General features: G+C 42.1%; 2 protein-coding genes across 7 annotated transcripts in view; one reads left to right on the top strand and one right to left on the bottom strand.

Annotated features, from left to right (window-relative positions):
• Positions 1–23,287, top strand: part of ENOX1 (ecto-NOX disulfide-thiol exchanger 1) — a 497,518-nt gene that overhangs the window by 456,260 nt on the left and 17,971 nt on the right. For 5 of the 6 annotated variants that reach the window (XM_034758427.1, XM_034758426.1, XM_034758428.1 and 2 more), the window contains one exon: positions 1,577–1,633. In XM_034758427.1, the coding sequence (XP_034614318.1) occupies positions 1,577–1,633 (57 nt within the window). Of the gene's footprint in view, positions 1–1,576; positions 1,634–19,347; positions 19,686–23,287 lie in introns of those variants that run through there. The other variant, XM_034758431.1, reaches the window with a different exon arrangement.
• LOC117870938 (60S ribosomal protein L32-like) lies at positions 17,214–17,681 on the bottom strand. Its single transcript, XM_034758432.1, has one exon. It carries the CDS (start codon positions 17,663–17,665, stop codon positions 17,258–17,260), a length of 408 nt encoding a protein of 135 aa, XP_034614323.1. The 5' UTR covers positions 17,666–17,681; the 3' UTR covers positions 17,214–17,257.

Below are 23,287 nucleotides of genomic sequence, written 5' to 3'. Positions count from 1 at the left end.
CCAGGGGGAATGGGGGGATAGATGGGGAGGTAAGTGGGGAGGGATGGATGGGGAGGCAGTGGGAGTCAGGGGGGATGGGTAGGGGGATGGATAGAGAGGCAGTGGGGGCCCGGGGTGATGGGGGGATGGATGGGGAGGCAGAGGGTGCCAAGGGCGATGGGGAGTGGAGGCATGAGGGAGGTCTAGGGGGTCTGGGGTAGGCAGCAGGGGCCAGGAGTGATGGGGGGGATGGCTGGGGAGTCCACGGAGGCAGCAGAGGCCAGGGTGGCTGGGTGGGGAGTCCAGGGAAGCAGCGGGGGCCAGGGGCAATGTGGAGGATGGATGGGGAGGCAGCGGGAGCAAGGCGCCCCAAAATACAATTTCACCCAGGGCGCCATTTTCCCTAAGGCCAGCTCTGGTTGCTTGTTGTTTCATGGAAGTGGTGCCACATTCATATGGAATGCATTGGACTGCTCTAACTATAAATAGCATCTGTTCTGAATCAAACATACTGGTGTCCATTTTTACCACAATTTTAGGATTGTTCTCACACAATAAAGCATTTGTGTTAGGTAGAAAAGATATCTCTTATAACAACTGCTACTTCCTTAGTAAAAACAGGCATACAGCAGAAAGAGCTGTTTACTCCCCCACTCTCATTTTGAATAGGTTAGAATAAAGGCCTACATTTTTTAAAGAAATACACACACCTAAGTGCAAATGCACTTTGTTCTGCATGCTCACCTTAAATCCCCAGTTCATGCAAGCATGTGAAGGTTGCAGTGGTACATACCTGTCTGTGTGGGTTCATCCGTAGATTGGATGTGCAGATATCTTTGAAAATTTGGCCCAAAATATCATTAGGTAATTTCTTCAATCTTTTGATAGTGACTATTTTATAATCTCCCATGAAGTAATCCTGAATTTCCATTAAAAATCTCATTTACTTTAAGAAAAAAAAAGTTTTGCTTCAGATCACCTGTAGTGAAATTGGCAGTGTCCTCCCAGTTCTTCCTCCCGATAGCTAAATAAATGAGTTCCACATCTCTTCCTCCTCCATCATACTCAGGAGCCGTGCCAGTTATCTGTATACTTCCTCGCGAAGGCAATATACAGGAGCACTCTGACATTTTAAACAGCTCAGAATATGTCATTCAAAAGTAATCATAAGCCAACACTATTTAGCTAGTGGCAACTTGCAAACACTGCAAAGCTTAAATTAATAGCAACAAGAATGGGAAATGAAATCATTAATTCTTCTTGAGAGCCAATTTTGTACACTTTTTATGACTTGAAACTGTTTTCTAATCTTATTATTTAAAAAATAATGATCCAGTCTTATTATTTTCCTTACTCCCCCCTACCTAAACTTATCAAGCCTTAAATATGTTGGTTTCAAAATGGCTTGAGCAAAAACTCATTAGAATTATATGCTCCATCTGTTTTTCTCATTGGAAGCTTTATAAAATGCTACTTCAAATAAATCAAAGATAACTGTGCGAAATACTCAAGTAATGTTCTTTGTGTGGCGTTGTTTTGTTATTTTTGTTTTGTTTTTGTTGCTTTTTTGTTTTGTTTCTTTCTTTAAACTTTGCAGTTAAAAAGTGCCAAGGAGTTAGCAGAGATCAACGGCCATGACGAATCTCAGGCAAATGTAGGTACAGCTCTATTTACGTTTTATTATTAAAGGTTATAGAATGGCTTACTGGTTTAAGGGCTGAGATTTTAAATGCCTACTTTTCCTGCAGCGACAAGTTCAAATCCCAGCAAGTTTCATTTCAAGGTAGTTAAACTGAGTTCCGTACAATTTACTTTGTGGGGTTATTTGGATGAAATGTTAACAGCCAAGGTTCAGCCTGCTCTCTATGGATGTTAACGGTACCATGACAGTTTTTGTAAGAATAATATTTTGCCTTAGTATCCTGGTGCCCAGTGCTCTTCCCTTCTCAAAATGTTTTACAGGAACATATATATTTAATTTAAATTTTATAGGAAATTATCAAAATGTTTTGTGTCAGCTCATGTATAATATAGTCAAAATGTTTTGACTTGTATATTAATTATAATATAACAAAAGTCAAATTGATAAAGTCAAAATGAAACATTTAAATAAGGTTTGTTACCAGGGAAACCACCTCCCATGCACCCCCTTGTGGCCTGGGCTTCCTCTCCAGCACTGTGCCTCAATTTCTCTTCTTCAGGGCTCCTTAATAAACTCCACACAGACATTTGGTCCAACAGTATCCCTTCTCCCAGGGTCTAACTTACTGACATAAAACTGAAAACAAAACTCTGTTGTCAGGCTTCTCTACATCCCATTTCCATTGGATTCTGTTCTCTGCAGCTCTTCCCGGCTTTAGCAGGCCATTCTCAGCACTACCTGCCTGGAGATTTGATCTGTTTCCCTGGAGTCTGCTCTGTCTTCAGCCCTATGACTCTGGCTTCCAGGCTCAAACCCTTCCCCATGGTCAAGGATAGTCTCTTTCAGGAGCTTCTTGCTCTCTGCAATCTCTGCCACAGCTTCCTCTCTCCGTTTCCTGTTACCCTCTGGCTCTCTATCAGGACCAGCTGCCCACTATCTGGCCCTATCCAGAGGCTGCTAATGAGACACAGGTGGGCTGGACCTGTTCCTTCTTAAAGGGCCCAAGCCACCCAGTTAACAAGGTCATTTCAGAATTTTTGTTTTGAAGTAAATTTTAAAATTTTGACTTTTTGTTCTGATTTGGGATGAAAGGATGTTTCAAAATATCAGCATTCCCCTCAGAGGGGAAATTCCATTTTCCAGCCAGCTCTGCTTCTATCCCTCTGCTTGATGCCCATGTGCACCTGGCAGTGATGGGGCATCGATGGGTAAAGAGGTGCATTGTGAATATTTACATCCCAAAGGTCTACCTCTTGAAGTTGGATCTATATGAACACAAAGGTCCTCCTCTGTGCAGAGCCAGTCCCAGGATCCAGCCCCCAAGGAAAGAAGTCACTGCCATTCCTAAGATAATGGTGGAGAAGGAAACTAGACAACTGCACTTGTCAATCCACAGATTCAGTCCTGGGTTGGAAAATTGTCCCACCTTAGGATAAGAGAGATTCAGGAACACAAATATAAATGGCAATAGAGAAATTTATTTTGATACCTAATAGTGAAAGAGTGAGAATTTATTTGCTGCAGAAATGGACATGGTTGATGGACAGGAATAGAAAACCCTTTAAAGGGTACAATATGATTAGACTTCCAATTTTAGGTTTTAACCAATAAACATCGAGAAAACAGCCCTGACACAAATAAAAATTACATCAATGTTTGTTCAGTAAATACCAGAAAAACCCTGGAAATGGTTTTTTGTACCTAAGAGTTTGTCTACATGGAGCAGTAATGTGGACTATGAGGCTGTGATTTCTAAAGCACACTAAAGAGTTGCACATTAGTTGGTCTAGGTAGATCCTGCTCATGCACACTAATCATTCCCTAGTGCGCTTTAACATAGTACTATTTGAAACAGAGAGATTACTTACTACTGTATTTACAACTAATGTATATAATATATATTACTCAATGCAATATATACACAGAGGAAAGTCCCCCCAAAAAACCATTTTTGACATCTAAGTAGAACTCAAAAATTGCTAAAAATAAACCCTCAACAATGAAATTAATAAAATCCCCAAACCAGAAGCCCTAAAAATGATTAATGTTGTTTACACTGAATATTTAATACTAATGTGCTTCTCCTTGCAAAATGCATCCAAAGCTAATTACCAATAGAGTTCGTGGTTCTTGCCCTTGGCCAGTATCTAAATCTGGACTGATCAAAGAGGAAAAGATGTAGTAGCTCCTACATGGTTATTAGTGGACTGTGATGCGTATAATAGGATTAGTACATATTTGATACAGTTGACAAGTTGAATTTAGCAAATGAAATACCCTGACATTCAGGACCAGATTGGAAGGTATTGGCAAGGAAACATGAAAATGTCTATCTGTGTTCGAAATAGTATATATGACCTTTCACCCTACAACACATTTTGGGCTACTTGTACCTTGTACTGTAGTAGTAAAAACTGGATTTTGTAAAAGGACAGTGGCAAATTTTATGAAGATTGCTGCGTGTATATTGGAGTGGTGTACTCCAAGAATGTGCTCTCTGTATTGCTATTACTGTTTTTAAAAATAATTTTCCTGTGTCCTAAGGAACCTTTTCCACTAGTGGTATTGGCCCTGGTATCATAGGTATTTTACATTATCTTATTGTTTCTTGAAATAAAAAATTAGAACATTTTTGGTAGCCAAAGAGTATAGACAACATGTATTGCATATACATGGCTGTATTCTGGGATGGGCTGCACATTTATTGGTGGTCGGAATATACTACTAGTTGTGAAATGGAAACACACCGCTGATTAAATGTGTCCAATTCCTGACAGGCACAAAATTGGAAGATTTTGGGGAGAGGGGTGTCTTGTTTTTGGCAGGGGCATTCCACACAGTTATTTAAAAGGCTGGGGCAAGGGTAATGTTAGACCCACTGCTACTGCAACACACAAGCAAAGCTAAAAAGAAAGAACAGATTTTTGTGCACATCAGCTGCATCAATTATTCCAGGGCAGTGCAAGAATAATTCATGTGCAGGACTCTGCAGACAGTCATGAGGCCATTTCACGAATGGCTTGTCAGGTACATGTGGTAATATTTGTTACATCTGGTCACATTTCACATGATTTGAAGTGGTTTTTAATCCATTGAATGTGTCATTCTTGCTTGTGGTGCATTCTGTAGCAGGAAAGCTCTGACATAAGGTGCATGTTGTGCCTGGAGCAAAAACCCGGGCCCTGAGGGAGACCTGAGTTTAATAGTAACCTCAGCACTCCCATAATCTGGGCTGACAGAAATGTTCTGACATAAAACTCATTTTGGGGGGCGTAGGTGTGATTCTCCATTGTTCTTAATGCTGCTCAATGCATAGAGCAATTTGTTAATTTCCCCATCATCGATGGACACAGTGATATATAATTCAGATCATCCTCTTCATTGAAGAGAAAACCCTAAGTCAATGTACAACTATAATTTCAGATTTGTCCAACATGTTCCTGGTCTCCCATAACTGGACTAGTCCCATCTTGAAAAAAGCACTTCTTTCACTTCTGAGTGGAGGGGTTACTAAATGTTTTATGAAGAGAAACCACAAAACACATGCTGTGTGATTCGAAACATCAATGTACCATATTTATTCCTCAATTGTTTCTGGCTTGCTGTAGAGTCTCTTGCTGTGTAAAACGTGTGCAGTGTTTTGATCGACATCATCCTTCTGTGCACTGCAAAACTCAACATACTTAGGGTACCAGATGTCTATGCAATGACACAGACTTCTTGGGACAGTTCATTAAATGACATCGGGAAGCTGGGGCATCAATCCTATTTCAGACAACCACTGTGAGACTGACGATAGTTAAAGAATTTGCGAATGTCCACAATGTACTTAAGGGATGAAAATCCCAGCCCCATTGAAATCAATGGCAAAACTCCCTGTGGTGGGGTGTAATGCCCCTTTAAGGGACAGTCTAGCACTTACAGGTAAGCAACCTGAGCTCAGTCAAGGAGTGCCTGCCCCACCCTGCAGCTGGGCTATATAAGCAGGAAAAAGAAGCTGACCGAGAGAGAAGGACCAGAAGCCACACTTGCAGCTATGGGTTGCAGGATCCTCAGGCATTAGCCTGATCTGCTTCGTAGAGGCTTTGTTTTCTGGTTATAAGTTTGGTTGTTCTGATTCAAGGCACTTGAAATTGGTTAAGCTGCTCCCCCCCTGACTTGAGACCTATGGGAAATGGAGAAAGCCTGCTTCTTAGAGCAATAAGAGAACTGGAAACTCTGCTGGCCAAGGTTGGTTTGGAGGCCTTGTAAAAGGGCACTTTGGGTGGTTTTGGTTCGCTTGGTTTTGGCCTACTGTTCTATAATCCTGTACGCTTCCATTGACCTCAGTTGGGCAAGGATTTCACCTAAGGACTCTGTTAAGTGTTACTGCTTTCTAAACAAAGTTTAAATAGTGTGCTAAACACAGACATCTCAGAAGGTTAGAGTGATTACCCCTGAAAATTTCTATCCTCTTTTTCTATTTTCATTGCCTGAACAAATAGCAAAGCCTATCTTATTCTGCTTTCTCTGCGCCTTTGGTTAGCATCTTCAGAAACTTGGACACAGTAGTCTGTGGTTTTCGCTTCAGACAGAGAATCAATGGAATTAAGTAGGGATATATTTTTCCCTTTGGATGCTTGTAGCCATTATTGGGGGAGTTTTCATTTTTGATGAACCTTCATCTATTAATATTGATTCCTTTAGTTCTTTCTTTATTTTTCTCCCTCTATTTCTGCACTTGCAGCATTAGTAGTGAACCTTTGAGAGTAAATCTGTCCAAAGGAATATACCAGGGTGAAGCATTTCAACCATTTCACTAAATTGCTCATTTAGTGCTACACTGAAGGTAATGTTATCTCTTATCAAGTTCAAGTCTTCGCCTTTAAGATGTTTTTATGAGGGTAATCACTGGATGATCCTTACTATTTGGGGGATGGCAAAGATAGAGACAGTTCCTAAGTGAAGCTGATCTTCAAGATCAGCTGGAAGATCTTAACAAGTACATATTATAAAAGCTATATTTCCAGGATCATGATGGCATCAAAATTGTTTCTTTGCAGGATCATCAGACTCAGTATTCTGCTCTTCCATTTCAATAGACAAAGTTACTTTCAGTGACACATTTGATGTAGAAGAATCCAAAGAAACTGATTTTTCTGCCCGTTTGAGATGGACACAAATGTTATCTTTTGACTTAACTTTTGACAATGTATACATTTTACTGTAGAAGAAGAATATGTTTTCTTTGCTGCAGGCCATTGAATCACTTGTTTCCTACCATTTCCTTCAACTTTAGGGATGTGGAGTCAGATAAAGTCATAAAGTGATAATTACTTGTGGCACGTTAGAGACTAACAAATTTATTTGGGCATAAGTTTTGTGGGCTAAAACCCACTTCATCAGATGCATGGAGTGGAAAATACGGTAGGTAGATATAAATACACAGTACATGAAAAGATGGGAGTTGCCTTACCAAGTGGGGCGTCAGTGCTAATGAGACAATTCAATTAAGGTGGAACTTGGTAAGGCAACTCCCATCTTTTCATGTATTGTGTATTTATACCTATCTACTGTATTTTCCACTCCATGCATCTGATGAAGTGGGTTTTAGCCCACAAAAGCTTATGCCCAAATAAATTTGTTAGTCTCTAACGTGCCATAAGTACTCCTCGTTGTTTTTGCTGATACAGACTAACACTGTTACCACTCTGAAAAGTGATGATTGATCATCCGTTTGCAGTATTAATCAGCAGCTTTCATATTTACACTAGTTAGAACGAGAAACAACCACCCAGTGAATTCGGCACTGTGAAGATTGAAAAATTACATGAGCTCTGGCTTTGTACAGAGCCATGTTTCAGATGCCCTGTTCACCTTCTAGAAATGTCCAGATTCTGGAAAATCGAGTACCCTCACCGTTCACAACTCCACCCTCCTGCTTGTGAGTCTGTACGTTAGAGGAGAGTGATACATACACATTCGGTAGTTCATTATGGTGCAGTGTTTAGACCTGTGTTCTTACAGAATCACTGTCTCTATGGTTTGAGCTGCAGTGCCTCTGCAGAGATCCAGCACTTCAGGAAAGTGCTGTAACAGTGTAGGCTGAGGCATAGTCTAACAGTGAATCTGAAATGGCCCCAGGCTTTAGTGATAACCCCTTCATTAACATGGAGCAACAAATCATACCACTTCCCTTGTTCCTAATTGGAAGTGCCACACTGGCATACTGGCTTAGCTTTTGACTGAGTAGGTTCATTTAACCTCAGCAAGAGAGCAGAGAATGCTCTGAAACACAATGTTAAAACCCATTCAGCCACCCACTCTCAGCAAAGCACCGAAGTTTCTGACTTTGGATTTCATGAGCTCTGTGGGGATATATTTACGCAATGCCCAGAACTAGCAATAACACCTGACATTTTAATAATAGCTGACAGTTCTGTTCGGCCTTTCTTCCTACAGTGCTGTACAAAATATATAAGCACACATACAGGAATCATTTCTCCCATCAGTGAAATGGAGCCGCTTTATATATATATATATGCACCTGTGTGGATACCCTGCATTTTGCATAGGGTTGGCAGTGCAATCTGGCTCATCGCTGTCACTCCGCTGTTTGTCTTTTACATTACATGGGCTCCCTAGCAACTGCACGAAGGATTATCGAGTATCTCTGCTTCTGTTGTAAGCCTAATAGTGCTGGCTGTGGGAGTGTTTACTAGGTCCCTCAGCCCTATAGAGAGAATCAGGCTACTTCTTTCTCCTCTCTTCTGACAATCTTAATGAAACAGGCAGTGAAGAATATTTGGGGTGGTGGGGGGAACCTGTGTTGATTGCTCATAGGAGGCACTGATTTTGGGCATGTTCACCGTTCTAGTCAAGGTCCTGTATAGGAGGAGGAAAAATGGCTGATATCTTGTGGAAAACACACTAATAGCATCTCTCATAAATGCTAAGTGCCTATATTTGGCCCCTATAAATGGGGAGGTTGCCCTTAGCCACAGGGTTTTCAAGTCCCAACAGCTGGCTAAGAGTATCTCTTGAAATCCACTCACCCTCTCAGAATGGATAAGGGGTTTTTATGATTCCTTCTTGTTATTTCTTCCAGGATGCCTAACAGACCATCTCACAAACCCACAGAATATATTTCTAGGGTAGAATTACTTTTTTTTTTCTCATTTCAATTTTTTTCTTTTTTCTTTTTTTTAATGCTTTCTGTTCTTATGCTGGAGAAACATTTTGAGAGCATGTTATTATGTCCAGATTCTGCACATGAGTGCTATAGGGTGCTGAACATCTTTAATCCATGTTGATTTCAGTGGGAGTCGAGGCTAGTCAATACCTTGCAGGATCCACCCCCTGGATTGCATAGGATATATGTGTCTGCGATGAGCTACAAGTATTCATTCGGCTTGCAAAGTTTAATTTCCACATGCAGTTTGTGCTGTTCCAGCAGCACAATGTGCAAGAAAATCTGCAATTTTATCACCATGTAGGTCTAATCCTTTGTTTGAAAAATGTGATGATTATTGCTTTTATTTCATAATGTCAAACGTGTGCGAGGCACTGTACAGACATGTAGAACAATGATCTTTTCCCATATCGAATGATCTTCAGCCACCATCAGACTGCATGAAAAATAATATTCCCATGAGTCACCAAGAATCTGCACCCTGCTTAATACTTTCAGAATATAAGGAAATGACGCACCTGACCACGCATGTATTTTTAAAAGTAAATATCAAAGTGACTTTAACATTAGTCATCACATACGCATTGCATAGTGTATAGTCACATAAAATATTTGTGTTCAAATACTATGGTAATGAGAGCCATATAAAAAGGGAGCTGAGATCAGACAGCTATTTTGACATTATTACTAGTTGCCCAAACTTGCCAGGTGAAAGTTATAATAGTAAATGTTTTTATACTAAAACATAAAAAAGTGTCCCTCTGGCAAGTGGACTGGAAAAATGGTATGTCAAAAGCACTATAATGCAATTAATCTCCATTCCTAAAAATATTTCTATTATGCGGGATAAAGCAAACAGACTAATCTTAGATGCATAGACATGCATTTTATAGTGTCTCATTTGCAAGATCTTTTATTTGTTGTTCTAATTTTTCTTCTTCTTTGTTGATGATGTATTTTAAATGCCAGTTAATTTTTCAGAGTTGTCAACTGCTTATTTGTTAATGCCAACACACTTCTTAACCATACTCGCATGGTATTATTTTCAATATTAGGGTAGTTTAAAAAATAATTGTGTTCGGTAGCAGAAGAACTCAGTGCTAGGTTGGAACAAGGCACCAAAGATAGGTTAACCCCAAAGGTCACGTTTGATTTGAGCGAAAAAGGACACTAATTTATTTTCATACATTTTCAAATGATAATATTCTTAAATCACTTACTAGTAAAGCCTCTTATGGAACTGACCAATAGCATAACATGTTGTAATGAGCTAGCCCTACCCCATTAGCTGGATTGCAGGGGGATGTGGATCAAGAGAGACGCTGTGGGAGTAGGATTGAAAGAAAGTCTTTCTGTTCTAGTGGTGGGTGGTGCAGCCTGTTATCAGCCTGTTAAGGATGTAGTTGCATGTAAGTCAGGTTAATTTTTAGACAGTGTGGTCTTGCCTCATTTCTTCAGATACCCTTGATATACAACATATTCTGTTAGCCCAAGCTGTCTGAGGTGCAAACCTCCCCATAGCTAAATCCAACTCACAGGGAGGAAACCACACTGTTTCCAGATGCATGCGGAGCTGACATGCTAGGCAGAGAAAGACTTCCCTGCTCCAAATATATGGCAAGAGCGTATGGTTGCCAACACTCCAGGATTGTCCTGGAGTCTCCAGGAATTAAAGTTTTAATTTTTAATTCAAGATTATGTCATGTGATGAAACCTCCAGGAATACATCCAACCAAAATTGGCAACCCTACAAGAGTGTGGCCAGTAGTTCAAAAGCCAGGTATCCTCAAAGTGATCGTTATGTTCAGGTCATGTCTTTGGGCTTGTCTACACAGGGGTTTTAAAGCAGATCAAACCAAGTTAAACCAAGTTAAGTTTGAAAATGGTTGCATACACACAACACAGTCCATGACTGCCACTAGCTCCACATTTGCCATGAACTCTGGTGTCTGGTTGCCAAGTGCATCAGGTTTGCTGTGCATTGAATTAGTGGAGTCTGCTGTTTGTGTGGATTCAATTGCTGCACACCACTTTTTTTTTTTTTTTTTGCATGCTTCCAACAGCTATCCCACAGTGCTTAGCAAATCATTCATTACTGACCGGTCCTTGCTCTGGTGTCAAGTTCTCAGGACATCTCCTCCTCCCTTTAAAAACTGGTGCAGAGCCAGAATTTGCCCATTTGCTCCTGGATCTAAGTGTTTCAGCATTCTTGCAATACAACCATGACAGCACTCCAGAAGCCCGACAGCACGCTTCATGCAGCTGCTTGGAGGCATGCTGAGACTCTGGATCTCCTTGCTGTGTCGGTGCAGGAAGCTTTTGTGGCCACTCACCAGATGTTTGTGGATGTTCCCAAGCACACGTCCAAGAGGGGTCATGACAGGGATGCTGACTAGTGCTGGATAAAGAGCAAGCAACTCAGGAGTAAGTATATTGAAATGAGGGACAAAAGGAGACAATCTGGCAGGGGATATGTGACCTGTCCATTTTATGGTGAACTGGACAGAATCCTACATTATTATATAGCACGACCCTGCCAACCATGTGGCGCCTGCTGGCCGCACTCTCCCCCGCACGGAGACTGACCCGCAAGGCCCACCGAGGTTGAGCAGGAGGATGCTGGAGAGGAGCTTTCCTCTGAGAGCCAGGACCTTCTGGAGACCCAAGACCCTGACATCAGCCAGCTGGAAAGCCAGCAGCAATCACGCCCTGCTGCACCCCAATTCCTGCCAGGCATCAACCAATCTCAAGTCCTAGCCAGAAACCCAGGCCAGGACTGAAAAGGCAGAACCCCTGGAGGGAACTTCGTCATGTAAGTACCTATCATTTCAATTTATTATTTAGCATTATTGTGCTATACAGCTGTTCTGCCTTCTGCTCTGGGTGCCCCATGGCCACAGCCAATTTAGACAGATGAGAGCTAGGAGCTCTACTGAGACTCCAGCCCTCTCCTCCCTCTGTAAACTCACGCTGCCCGTTCGGCCCCACTGTACATGTTTCCAAAACGGTGGCTGCTTTGCCTGGGCAATTCATACTCCTGGAGGAATTCTGCGCCAAAAAATTAAAAATTCTGCACACAGTATTTTAAAATTCTGCAAAATTCTACATATTTTATTTGTCAAAATAACACAATATAATCACACCAGTTTCAATTATTTTGGTAATTTATTTCAAAATACCTGTCAGCAACTATGTCTGTAACAATACAGACAACAAAAAAGATTCCCCCAAGAGTAGAAAGATAAAGAAACCCCTACGACAACCTACCTCCTGTTTCTCTGTTATGCTTTGTCAGCCGCCTCAGTCTGGGAGTATCACACGTGTCAGCTGGGCACATCATGGGGGAAAACTCTGCCCCTCCAGTCTTTTAGTGGGTTCTTGGTTTTTTGCCCTGCCCCGTAGGGTTACAATTTTTCAAGTTGCCCAAATAGAGGGTACTGTCAGGGGAAGGGAGGGAGGGAGAACTGGGGTGGGTGGGCACAGTTGTGGGGGTGCTGAAGGGGTGGGTATGTGTACTCAGAGGCAGTATTTGGGGGGTGCCAGTGATGATATTTTGGGGTGCTAGAGGAGTAGGTGTATGTATTGAGAGGGAGTATTTGGAGGATGTTGGAGAGGGTATTTTGGGGTGCTGGAGGGATGGGTGTATACTGGGAGGGGATATTTGGAGGGTGCTGGAGGGGTGTGTGTGTGTACTGGGAGGGGAGTATTTGGGGGCACAGGAGAGGGCTGCGCAGGGTCCCCCTGGCCCAGACACCTGCACTCGCTCCCCCAGAGCCCAGTCGTGGGGTGCCCCCCGGCCCAAATGCCCCCATTTCCCTCCACCTCCGAGCTCAGACACAGGCTCCGCTACGCTCAGCTTCATTACTGTCCCACTTTGAGGATGTGGTGAGGCCCCTCACTTCCTCACCCTTTGCGAGAGCCGGCGCAGCCAGGTCTCTTGGGCCCTCTCCCATCCTTGGGAGGATGAGGATCAGGCCCGGCAGCCAGAGCATGCAGAGCTGCAGGGCCTCCAACCCCACCAGGCGGGGCGCACCTTTCAGTGTGGGACCACAGCCCACACGCTGCCTCCTTCATTCAGGGCGTGCCGGAACCACAGCCCACCTGCATCTCCCATGCAGGCACATTGTGAGCTGGGGAGCTGGGCTCTGCTGGGTCCAGCAGCTCTGCAGCACCAATTCTGCGGGGAAAAAATAAAATTCTGCACAAATTCTGCATCCCCCAGGAGTAAATTGGCCTCTTTCTCATGCTAAAGCCATGACTTTCAACAGTTTTCAGCGCTGTGGCCCATCTGCCTACTTTCCTTTCCTCTTCCCTCATCTGTCCTGCCCAGTGACTGTTTCCCCCTGCAACTCTGTTCATCAGACCAAAATGGCAGCTGGCACAGCCTCTCCGCCACCTCCCCTGCCACAGCACATTTGGATAATGAAAAAAATCATTTGTACAAAATCATTTGTACAAAAAGGAAGTATGGTCAGTGTTCATGCGTGCCCAGTAAAGGTACAAAGGTGCAAACAGTCCTGTTCCCTGCTGAGGTGTAACTGCCCTGTAAAACGCATTGCAGCTGACAATCATTGCAGGGCCCTATCTATTTTTCTCTGCACTTTCTCCATGTCTGTAGGGGAGGTAAAGCAAAACTTAAAACTGAGTAGTTGCTCGAGTTTTGGGTTGCACATTATAATGCATAGCGACAAGCCCATGCCTCTGGTATAATTTGCAAGCCCCTTCCGCTCCTGCAACACTTCTGGGGGGAACCATCCTGGTGCATAATTTCAGTGTATGTCACTGGTCTGCCCTTTGCTTTTTGAATAAGGCCTTCTCTGTCTCCTAGTCACCCACCTTAGTGTAATGTCATCAAGACTAAGGATGACCTAAAGGGCATGTAGAGGGGGTTACTATCTGGCTTGGCTCCCCCCATAACCTCTCATAACCCCTCTGACACCAGAGGAGCCCCTTAAATGCACAAATAAAACTGCAAACCAAAATGAGAGCATAATTCGACCCACCCCACCTCCTAACCTACACAGCGGCAAATAGCATATACAGCAGACAGACATCCCAGTGCACCCAGCACCTCCTCACATGCCCACTGCTTACTGTCTCTGAGGTTCCCAAGGCTGGGAAGATCCTAAGGGAGGTAAAGTCATGTATGCATACTAAAAAATGCTATCATGCCCTGTATGAAATGTGAACAACAAGTGACTTTTTCCCCCATACTTCCAAGGCACCTACAACAAGCAAACCATCAAGGACCATGCCTTTATCTACTGCTGGTATGCAAGCCAACCTGAGGAGATGGGAAAGGAAGACTCTGTTCAAGAGGTTTGTAGAGCTTATGATAGAGTCCCAGGGGAAGACTGCACTGGCTGAGAAGTGCAAGCAGTACACGGCGACCCAGACAGAGAAGGAAATTAAGCTCTCCCAAGAGATCATGGCAGTGGCCAAGGACAGTGTTACAGAGGCCAAGGACAGCATCCTCATGGCCAAGGACAGCATGGAAAAAGACAGGGAGATGCAAGGCAACTTATGGGTGCTATCTGGATCCAGAATCCTCTCCTCCAAAACATGCTACTGCCAGGCCAGCGGTCCCTTCAGTCCTGTAACCCAGGATTTAGCCACATCCTTCAGCCCCTAGACAATAGTGGCTACTGGGACCATCAACAATTCCTCCCCTCTTTACCCATTCTTCACTTATCCCAGAGACCATTCTCCTCTCAGATCCATCATCTGCCCACCAAGAAGACTGGCTTCGGGAAGCCCAGCACTTTTGACCCCCGCAATGCACCTGCAAATTTTGAGCTGTGGTATTCAACCCCACATGCAAGAAAAGGCAGAAGGAAGACCTATATGTGCCTGTAACTTTAAGCTACCATCACCACCGTCTTGTTAGTTTTGCACTTTTTGCACTGTTGTGCTTTCAGTTTGGTTTGCACTGTTGCTTTGTTTAAAGATTTGCTTTTTGTTAGTCAGTGAGTAGATTGTTCTGGGAAATGTATTTTCAAATAAAAAGCTATTGTTATTTATCCATCGGTTCAATTAAACTTTATTTTTTATCTTGTTTTTGTCCCTTCATAATAAAAACCTTTTAAAATCCATTTTGGTCCATTATGACTCATCACTGCATATAACACACAAAATCCTTTAAATGAAGCTAAAATAATCCATACGGCTTCACAAGTATGTAGGCAATGTCTCACTTCCACCACCCATAATCAATACTGGACTGTTCACAGTCTATCTCACCCCCCAGGGATTAGCAGCTGAATGCACAGCTACACATGTTCAACCACGAGACTCAAAATATGAACAATAGGCATCCCTGACAATATTCTCCCTGGCATTAGCATCCTCTATGGGATGCCGTGCTGGCTGCTCAAACCGCCAAGCAAGCATCAGTACCTCAGCCTCCCACCAATCATTGAGGCTTTCCCCTTTGGTCTCACAAATATTGAGCAGCGCACAGCACAAAGCTATAATGGTCAGGACATTTTTTTCTGCTGCTTCCAAATAGCTCTCAGCACTCTGTCACAGAATCAACAGCTGTCCCAGCACTCTGATCACTTAAGCTCTGATTAGTTCCCCCTAGAGCAGTGCTTCTCGAAGTCGGCTGGGATGACAAAGCCCTGGCTGGGATGATTTAGTTGGGAATTGGCAGGAGTAAAAGTAACTTAAAGGATTTACTGGTATGCCGGAATCCTGCACAGGAGGCGTGGCCTCAACTGGAAGAGATGGGGGCTTTAAATACCTGGGCCCTTTAAATCACCCCCAGAGCTACCAGCTGCAGAGGCGGCTGGGAGCCCCAGGGCTCAGAGGTGATTTAAAGGGCCCGGGGCTCCCTGCAGTGGACGGAGCCCTGGGCCCTTTAAATCACCACCAGAGCCCTGCCACTGCTATCCTAGGACTCCGGCAGTGGGGCTCAGGAGGCAATTTAAATGGCCCAGGACTCCGTCCTCTGCAGGGAGCCCCGGGTTCTTTAAATTGCCAGCCTGGGGAAGCCGGTCCGGTCCAGCATGGCATACTGGCTCTTGCCAGTATGCCATACTGGACCATACTGGCTTACTTTCACCCCTGGGGATTGGCCCTGCTTTGAGCAGGGGGTCAGACTAGATGACCTCCTGAGGTCCCTTCCAACCCTGATATTCTATGATTCTATGATGACTTCAGTGGACATTGAATTAGATGCAATAGGGGCTGCACACCAATATTAAATTATTTCTGTGTGTGGCTATGGAGACATATATAACCAATTGTCAGCAATTGTAGAAAGAAATGAAAACTGAGTTGCAGCACTTAAAGATTGGGGAAGCCAAAAGCAATTGTACGAGGGTTAAAAAAACAAAACAAAAAACTATATGTAAGTGTAGTGTAGAAAGAGGTAGTTTTAAAACTGTTGGATCCCAAGTAATTTTATTCTAAAAATGGTTAGTTTAGAGAAACAAGAAATGGTAGGCCAGCTCTATTCTCTTACTGCCAGCTCAGGGATATGTCTCCCATTATTTAGTCACAAGGGCTTTTTTCCATACTTTAGGGGACATCCATGATCAAGCAAAATAAGCACAATTATTAACCATAGCTATTTTATTATTAAAGACAGGAAAAGAAAACATTAGACAAAACACAAATAATAAATTGGTTACTTCTGTTACAAACTCTTGTGTATGTCTCTCTATGGAGAGTGTTTAACAGAAATTACACCTTTGAGAGTGGACCGCATCTGAGGGGCTCTTTTCCCTTCGTAAGTAAGACCAAAATATATTGTTGTCCACAATTCCTGTGAATTCAGTTTTAGTATCTTATTAGATGTTTAAAACTGTTTTCATATGGGCAAAATAATTTGTTTAAGGGCAAATGAAATCTGTCTAGTTATTAATAATAACCTAAACCGTTTATAGCTGGACAAAGTAAGCAATCTTAACTATGAAAATCAAAGAAGATTTTTAAATTAATTACTTTGAAGAAGCCACTTAAGGAGCTGTCCTAAGCCAGGCCAATTACAAATATTAAGAATCTTAAATCCAGTTACATCCCACTATTTTGCTGTTTACCAATGTCTAGCCCCTATCTCTGCTTCAGGAATATATGGTCTAACCACTTGGTGATAAAACAGGAGAAAATTATAGAAATTTAAGTTACAACAGAATTTGCATAGCCCAGTGAAATCATTACAAGAGTTTTAAATCTAATCCATTGGAAGTCTTAACTTTCTCTCATCAATCCATGTTGAGGTCTTGGGGAGGTTTTCCTTCGGTTGGTTTCTTCCCAAGTCTTCTCTGTCTGTGGTAGCTTGCTTGTAGAGCTGGATGAATGAGTCATGGAGTGCTTGCTGTCTAGGCAGAGTAGCAGTGGGGTGGTGTGTAGGGTTCTCACTTTAGAGTCTTTTATACTCTTCTCTTTACTATTTTCATGACATTTTGTGTGTGTGGATTTTTGTATTTTATTAAGTACAGTTACACAAAGGAGGAGCCCATTTATTCATTTTCCTCACTGCGCAGTCTGGCATTTGGATTGGTGATCTTGATAGCAAGCTGAGCTGCTTGTTCCACAATTACCTTGTGGTTCTTGGAGGAAACATTGTGAGCAATCTCTGCACAATAAGACTTGTTACTCATCATCAGCACCTCAAGTTCTTTGACATTGTGGACCAGAAACTTTTTGAATCCTCTGGGCAGCATGTGTTTCATCTTTCTATTGCTACCATAACCAATGTTGGACATCAAGATTTGGCCCTTGAACCTCCTGCGAGCTCTGTTATCGATACCTCGTGGTTTACGCCAGTTGCACTTGATCTTGACATAGCGATCTGACTGATGGCGAATGAACTTCTTGGTTCTCTTCTTGACGATCTTAGGTTTCACCACGGGTCTGAGGGCAGACATAGCGTCTACAGCAAGGCTCCCACTTCCACTGGTCAACACGGTGGCTTATGCAACCACTTTAAATTGGGATTTCCAGGGTGATCTTAGTTGACTAGAGGTGAACCTCAGATACAATTCCTAATGGCGGCCACTCTGAGAGGCAGCGCCGCTGAGAAAACACACCTCTCTCAGGCTTGTTTAGATTCAAGTTGGTTGTTGTCACTTTCATTGTCATCATGCCTTCAGGGCTGGCTTAGCTGACACTTTCAGCTCTTGAATATGCAGTCCGTTCAATGAATATGCAACATTTCTTTAATTGCCTTTGTTCTTTTCCCAGCAAGAAAGATCCAGATAACGTTTAAAGTTAATTTTAATTCTTTCTTTTTATTCAGTCCATTTTTGAGACTTGATTTTATTAGCATTTGAGAGGAAATGAAATTGTTTTCAAACTGTCCAAACATCCCTGTCCTTTATACACAAGTTTTTACCTCTCAAAAGAGACTTTTTAAATTAAATAACTCTTACAAAGATTTTAGTTTAAATATTTACTAGTTGTTGACTCTGCAGAACAATTTTTGGAACACCGATTTTCTTGTCTTCCTGAGTTGGTGAGGGTTTGCTTGTGCACTGCCAGTAACTAATTAATTCCACATTAATATAAAAATTTGGCCTCTTACATTAGTAACTAGTTTAGCATCAAATGAGCTTGCTATATTTATACATATGACATCTTATTATTCATACAACAATGCTATCGGACAGTTATTATATGAAGGTTTATATTTTAGATATAAAATATTTGCAAATATACATTTTGAAAGCTTGTGCCATCTTAAACATTTGAGAAACAACAAAGGTTTTCATCTTTAAGTAGAAACGTGAGTTGGAAGTAACTAGTATCTTCTGCGAAACATTCCCCACCATAAATGTTCCCCAAGTCCAAAGAAAAAAGACTTTAGGGTGTTTACAAAATAAATCAGTTTCAATAAGGATATTTCTGGAATTCTTTGTGTAGGTTTAAACTCTGGTTTTCCTTTGAAAAGAAAAGAAGGAGCTGGTGTAGGCTCACTTTACAAGTATATTTATGGCTCTGATAACACACCCTACATTCCTTCTTACTCTCTACTTAAAACATGAATGGTCTGTCTTTGTAATGTTTGCTTGTCCTTGGGAGATAAAAGCAGAAACTTTCTGGAATTTCTTTGATTAGCTCTAAAACTTTGTAACATAAATAGCTAAATATATGTATTGTTGTATTTCCAAGCAACCTAGTTATAACATTCTTGTTGCTATATCTTAATATTTAGGAAAGGTGAAAACAAGTTTGAAATGAAGTTATAATTGTATTAATCTATTTTGCATTAATATTGAGGTCTCTTCCCCACATAAGAAGAAATATACTGTAGAAAATAGGTGATCTTCCTACTGTAGGACAAATTCTGTTCATTTTTACAATGAGATGACTAGGACTATATGGGTACAAATGAGCAGAATTTAGCCCATTTGTTTAAAATCTGAGGCTGAATTCTGCAGTCCTTAACCAAGCAAAACTTCTATTGGCATCGGTAACAGTTTTGCTCAACTGAGGACAGCAGAATTTGGCTCTGAATGTTTTTTTTCTCCTTCAAAAATATAAATTGCCTTTTCTTCACATGCCTCCACCCTGCTCTGGATGACCTGCGTGCCTCTTTCTTTTGTTTCAGATACACAGCTTTTTCCCTCCTCCTCATCTTTCTTCAGAGAAAGCCTGGGGCTGATAAGAAAGGGTAGCAAACTGCTTATGCATGGCCAGCACTCTGCAGTTGCTCCCTGTGTGCCCCACACTGCCAGACACCTAGTAATGTCTTTCTCTGCTTCCCCTTGTCCTGCTACTGCTGGCATAATTGCACAAAACAGCTGTTAATCGGGCTTTGTATAGTCAGTACAAATGTCAAAACGTGCTGTGACCTCACTCAAAGTGTGGTAACTTTTACTGGTTTCAGAGAGGTAGCCGTGTTAGTCTGTATCTACAAAAAGAACAGGAGTACTTGTGGCACCTTAGAGACTAACACATTTATTTGGGCATAAGCTTTTGTGGGCTAAAACCCACTTCATCAGATGCATGTAAAAAGATATATATATACAGAGAACATGACAGTTGACAAGAAGGTGTGAGTAACAGTGGGGGAGGGGGGGAATTAGCATGGGGAAATAGTTTTTAGTTTGTGTAATGACCCATCCATTGATACACAAATTCTTGTCAACTGTTTGAAATGGTCCATCCTGATTACCACTACAAAAGTTTTTTTTCCTCCTGCTGATAATAGCCCACCTTAATTGATTTGTCTTGTTAGTGTTGGTATGGCAACCCCCATCTTTTCATGTTCTCTGTGTATATATATCTTCCTACTGTATTTTCCAATCCATGCATCTGATGAAGTGGGTTTTAGTCCGTGAAAGCTTATGCCCAAATAAATTTGTTAGTCTCTAAGGTGCCACAGTACTCCTCGTTCTTTTAACTTTTACTGGCTGCTTCACAAAACATAATATTCTCTGTGCCCCACAAAATCCTGCAAAATCCTCCCACTGGAAATGCATGGGCTTCTGTATTTGCTAAGCCCAAGGGAAGAGGGCACGGGGTGGGGGTGGAGGGAAAGGTTCTTTATATCCCACCCACCCCTTTGCACTAGTGCAGGGGATGGCCATAGTCTGGTCCTATACGTGATACGCTGTCTGGCAATTTAATGCCAAGGGCGATGTCATGCTTTCCTGTGGGGGAAAAAACCTATGGGAGAATTGGGAAACTCCACAAGCTTCTTCAAAATCACGCTGCAGAGAGCAAGGAGAGTTTTCGTCACATCCACAGAGTGGGCAGGGGACAGAAACCTAACCTGCTGAAATCTCATGAGCTGCAGAGAAATTCTATGATTCTCAGGGTACCCACAAGGGAGTAACCAGCACAACCCCATTACTCCTTAGGGGCTCTGTATTCCTTTTGGCAGCACAGCTCCCTTAGGAGCCAGGCTGTTATTAGTTCTCTGCCTGTAGGTGGGCCCAAAGCCTGTGTGTGTGGAGTGGGACCCTGTGTGAGATAATGATTGAATGTCAGCATTACTTTACCTAGAAAATATCCCTGCAGACCTGCCACCGAGAGTGACTCTCCGCTGATCTGATCCAAAACCATGGAGCCCCAAAAGTGAAGCATCTGTAGACTTGGAGGAATCATGTACCATCAGCCCAGACCCAGCTTGCTAACATTTGTACCAAAGTGGGGGAGGGGAATTCAAGTCCTTTCATCATCTGTTTGAAGAAAAAATTAAAATGATACTCTGGCCCCACTTACACCGAAAGGTCCCATTTTTGGTAACTGTGCTAGCACCATAAGGAATGACTCCACCCACACTGAGCAGAAAGGTTTGCTTTATATGTAGTCTGCCCTTGGCTGTAGCACTCTAGTCATGCATCCATGTTCTACAGTTACCTGATGAAATTTGTTACTAATGAATACCCCTGGGGCCATGTACCTACTGGCTTCCAAGTGCTATTTAACCGGGCTTATGACAGCCACATATTGCATTTAGTCCTTCCAAGGTCATTTCACTTCTAATGAATCCTAATTTCTCCATGCTCAGCCACACTCTTCTCCTTTATTGCAGTAACAGACAGATGGTTGCAAACTATTTATTTTATAATGAAATTTGGTAAAGGGGACTGCATAAAGGCCCAGAAAATAACATCTGCCAAGTAGAAATGGCCTCTGAACTAAGAGTGGAACAAAGCTGTACTGGAAAATGGAGATGCTCTAGTGCAGTGTTTCTCCAACAGTGCTACAGAGACTGCTGGTTGCTGACAGCCCTGCTTATGTCACGGCGTGAAACATCTGTCACTCTGTAATCCGTGATCCGTTAGTTGTAGCCTAGACCAGCACTCTTCGAGTAAATGTCCAGCCAGGCTGATGTTTAGTTTTCCTGTTTGCAGACACAATTTGTGCCTGCAAAAAAATACACCATTTTTTCTCCTGCCCACAAGTGAACTGTGTGGCTGCAAAGCTTAGTGGCTTCATACCCACCTACAAGATTTGCATCTGAAATACATACCATAGTTAGATACGTAATTAGTAAGATTTTCACTGACATAATTGCAAGTGCAAATTCTGGATGAGTTGCAGGTGAATTATTTTTGGAAATATGAAAAGGGTCATTTCCTTTTACTTCCACTCCTGGTTCCTACCAATGTTGCTACTGCCTCCTTTGACGGTTCTTAGCTGTCCTCTTTTTGCTATGGCATGAATCCCTAAGCCAGACTTGGCCGTATTGGCCATCAAATGCATACAAATGGCTCCATTCATCCATTATATCATCTTCTCTGGGGCAGCAGGTCTTGCACAGAAGAATTTTATTCCCTATAAACCCATTCACTCTGAATTGCGCAAGTGCCTGCAACTTGCTTTTTAAGCAGCCTCTGTGCCACTAGCAAGATTACCAATGTTTCCCTGCTTTCTACCCCCACCATCCGTCCAAGCAAGAACAACTTCCTGTGACTTCCTCTAGTCTCCATTAACTCTGCTTCATAAATCATACCAAGAGTTTTGCACATCCTCCAACCTGAGACACCATCTGCTCTCTAAATCCAAAGGGAGTAGAGTTTCTTTCCCTGCTTGACAAAACTTTCTAACTTTCCAAAAAAGGTAGTCGGGTGTTTTGGGTGATTGTTTTATCAAGTGCCCATCCTGTTGGTCTCTCTCCTCCCTCTCCATAATTACCCTTTTTAGAATGCTTTTATATCCTTGGAGACAAAAATTATATCTTAATGTATTCGGTCTCTACTGACTTGCATTGCTCTGGCTTCATGCTGTATTCTCCTTCATCTTCCTCCTAGCCCAATTATTCTGCTCTGCGGGCCTTCCCTCCCATCGCTGAACCCATAGATAGAGACATTTACAGGCTTTCATTAGGATTCTTCCTCCTCCCCTTTTTGTTGCCCAAAGTCTGCAACAGATTAGTACTTACTTCAGTTGTGGGTTGTATCTGGAGCAGTATCATTAATGTTATCCATCCCAGGGATGATGATGTTGTTGTTATCATTTATTATTTGCATGACATTACTACAAGTTAGTTAATGCCAAGATGACTTTCTTGTCTAAGAAGTAGAGCTGGTTGACAATCCTGCGACAAAATGGTTTTTCACCAAAAAATGCCAATTAGTTGAAACTGAATTTTTTTTGCAGGAATTTCTCAGCTCAATTTAAAAAAAAAATCAAAATTGTTGAGACATCATTTTGAAATTGTCATTTTCTAAATGAAAAATTCAGGTTTTTCTAGTTCCAAGCCACTTTTTGTTTCAAAATTGAATCTAGCTAGTGTAAAAACGTTTAAATAAAAAATGACTGAAATTGAAACAAAACATTTCAAAATTATCAAAACAAATTTTTTCAATTAACCCAAATCAAAAAATATTGGATTTGTGGGACACAAACATTTCTAAAATTGTGATTCTTTGTCCTGATTTGAGATAAGAAAATTTTAAAAAAATTCACAGGACAGGAAAACAGTTTCCTGCTTAACTCTACCGAAAAGCAGCTGGACCAAACATAGTTACTTAGGTGATTGAGATTTTACTGTAATTACTGCTTCTTGGAACCAACAGTCCCGTTCCCCTCCCCCT

This window comes from Trachemys scripta, chromosome 1, assembly GCF_013100865.1.
Source record: "Trachemys scripta elegans isolate TJP31775 chromosome 1, CAS_Tse_1.0, whole genome shotgun sequence".
In the NCBI taxonomy this organism is placed as follows: domain Eukaryota; kingdom Metazoa; phylum Chordata; order Testudines; family Emydidae; genus Trachemys; species Trachemys scripta.
Note: the sequence above shows the minus strand (reverse complement) of the source record. Positions and strands in the feature narration are given on the sequence as shown.

Coding starts and splice junctions, on each gene's coding strand:
- LOC117870938 (XM_034758432.1), bottom strand. CDS start 17,665: ATGTCTGCCCTCAGACCCGTGGTGAAACCTAAGATCGTCAAGAAGAGA.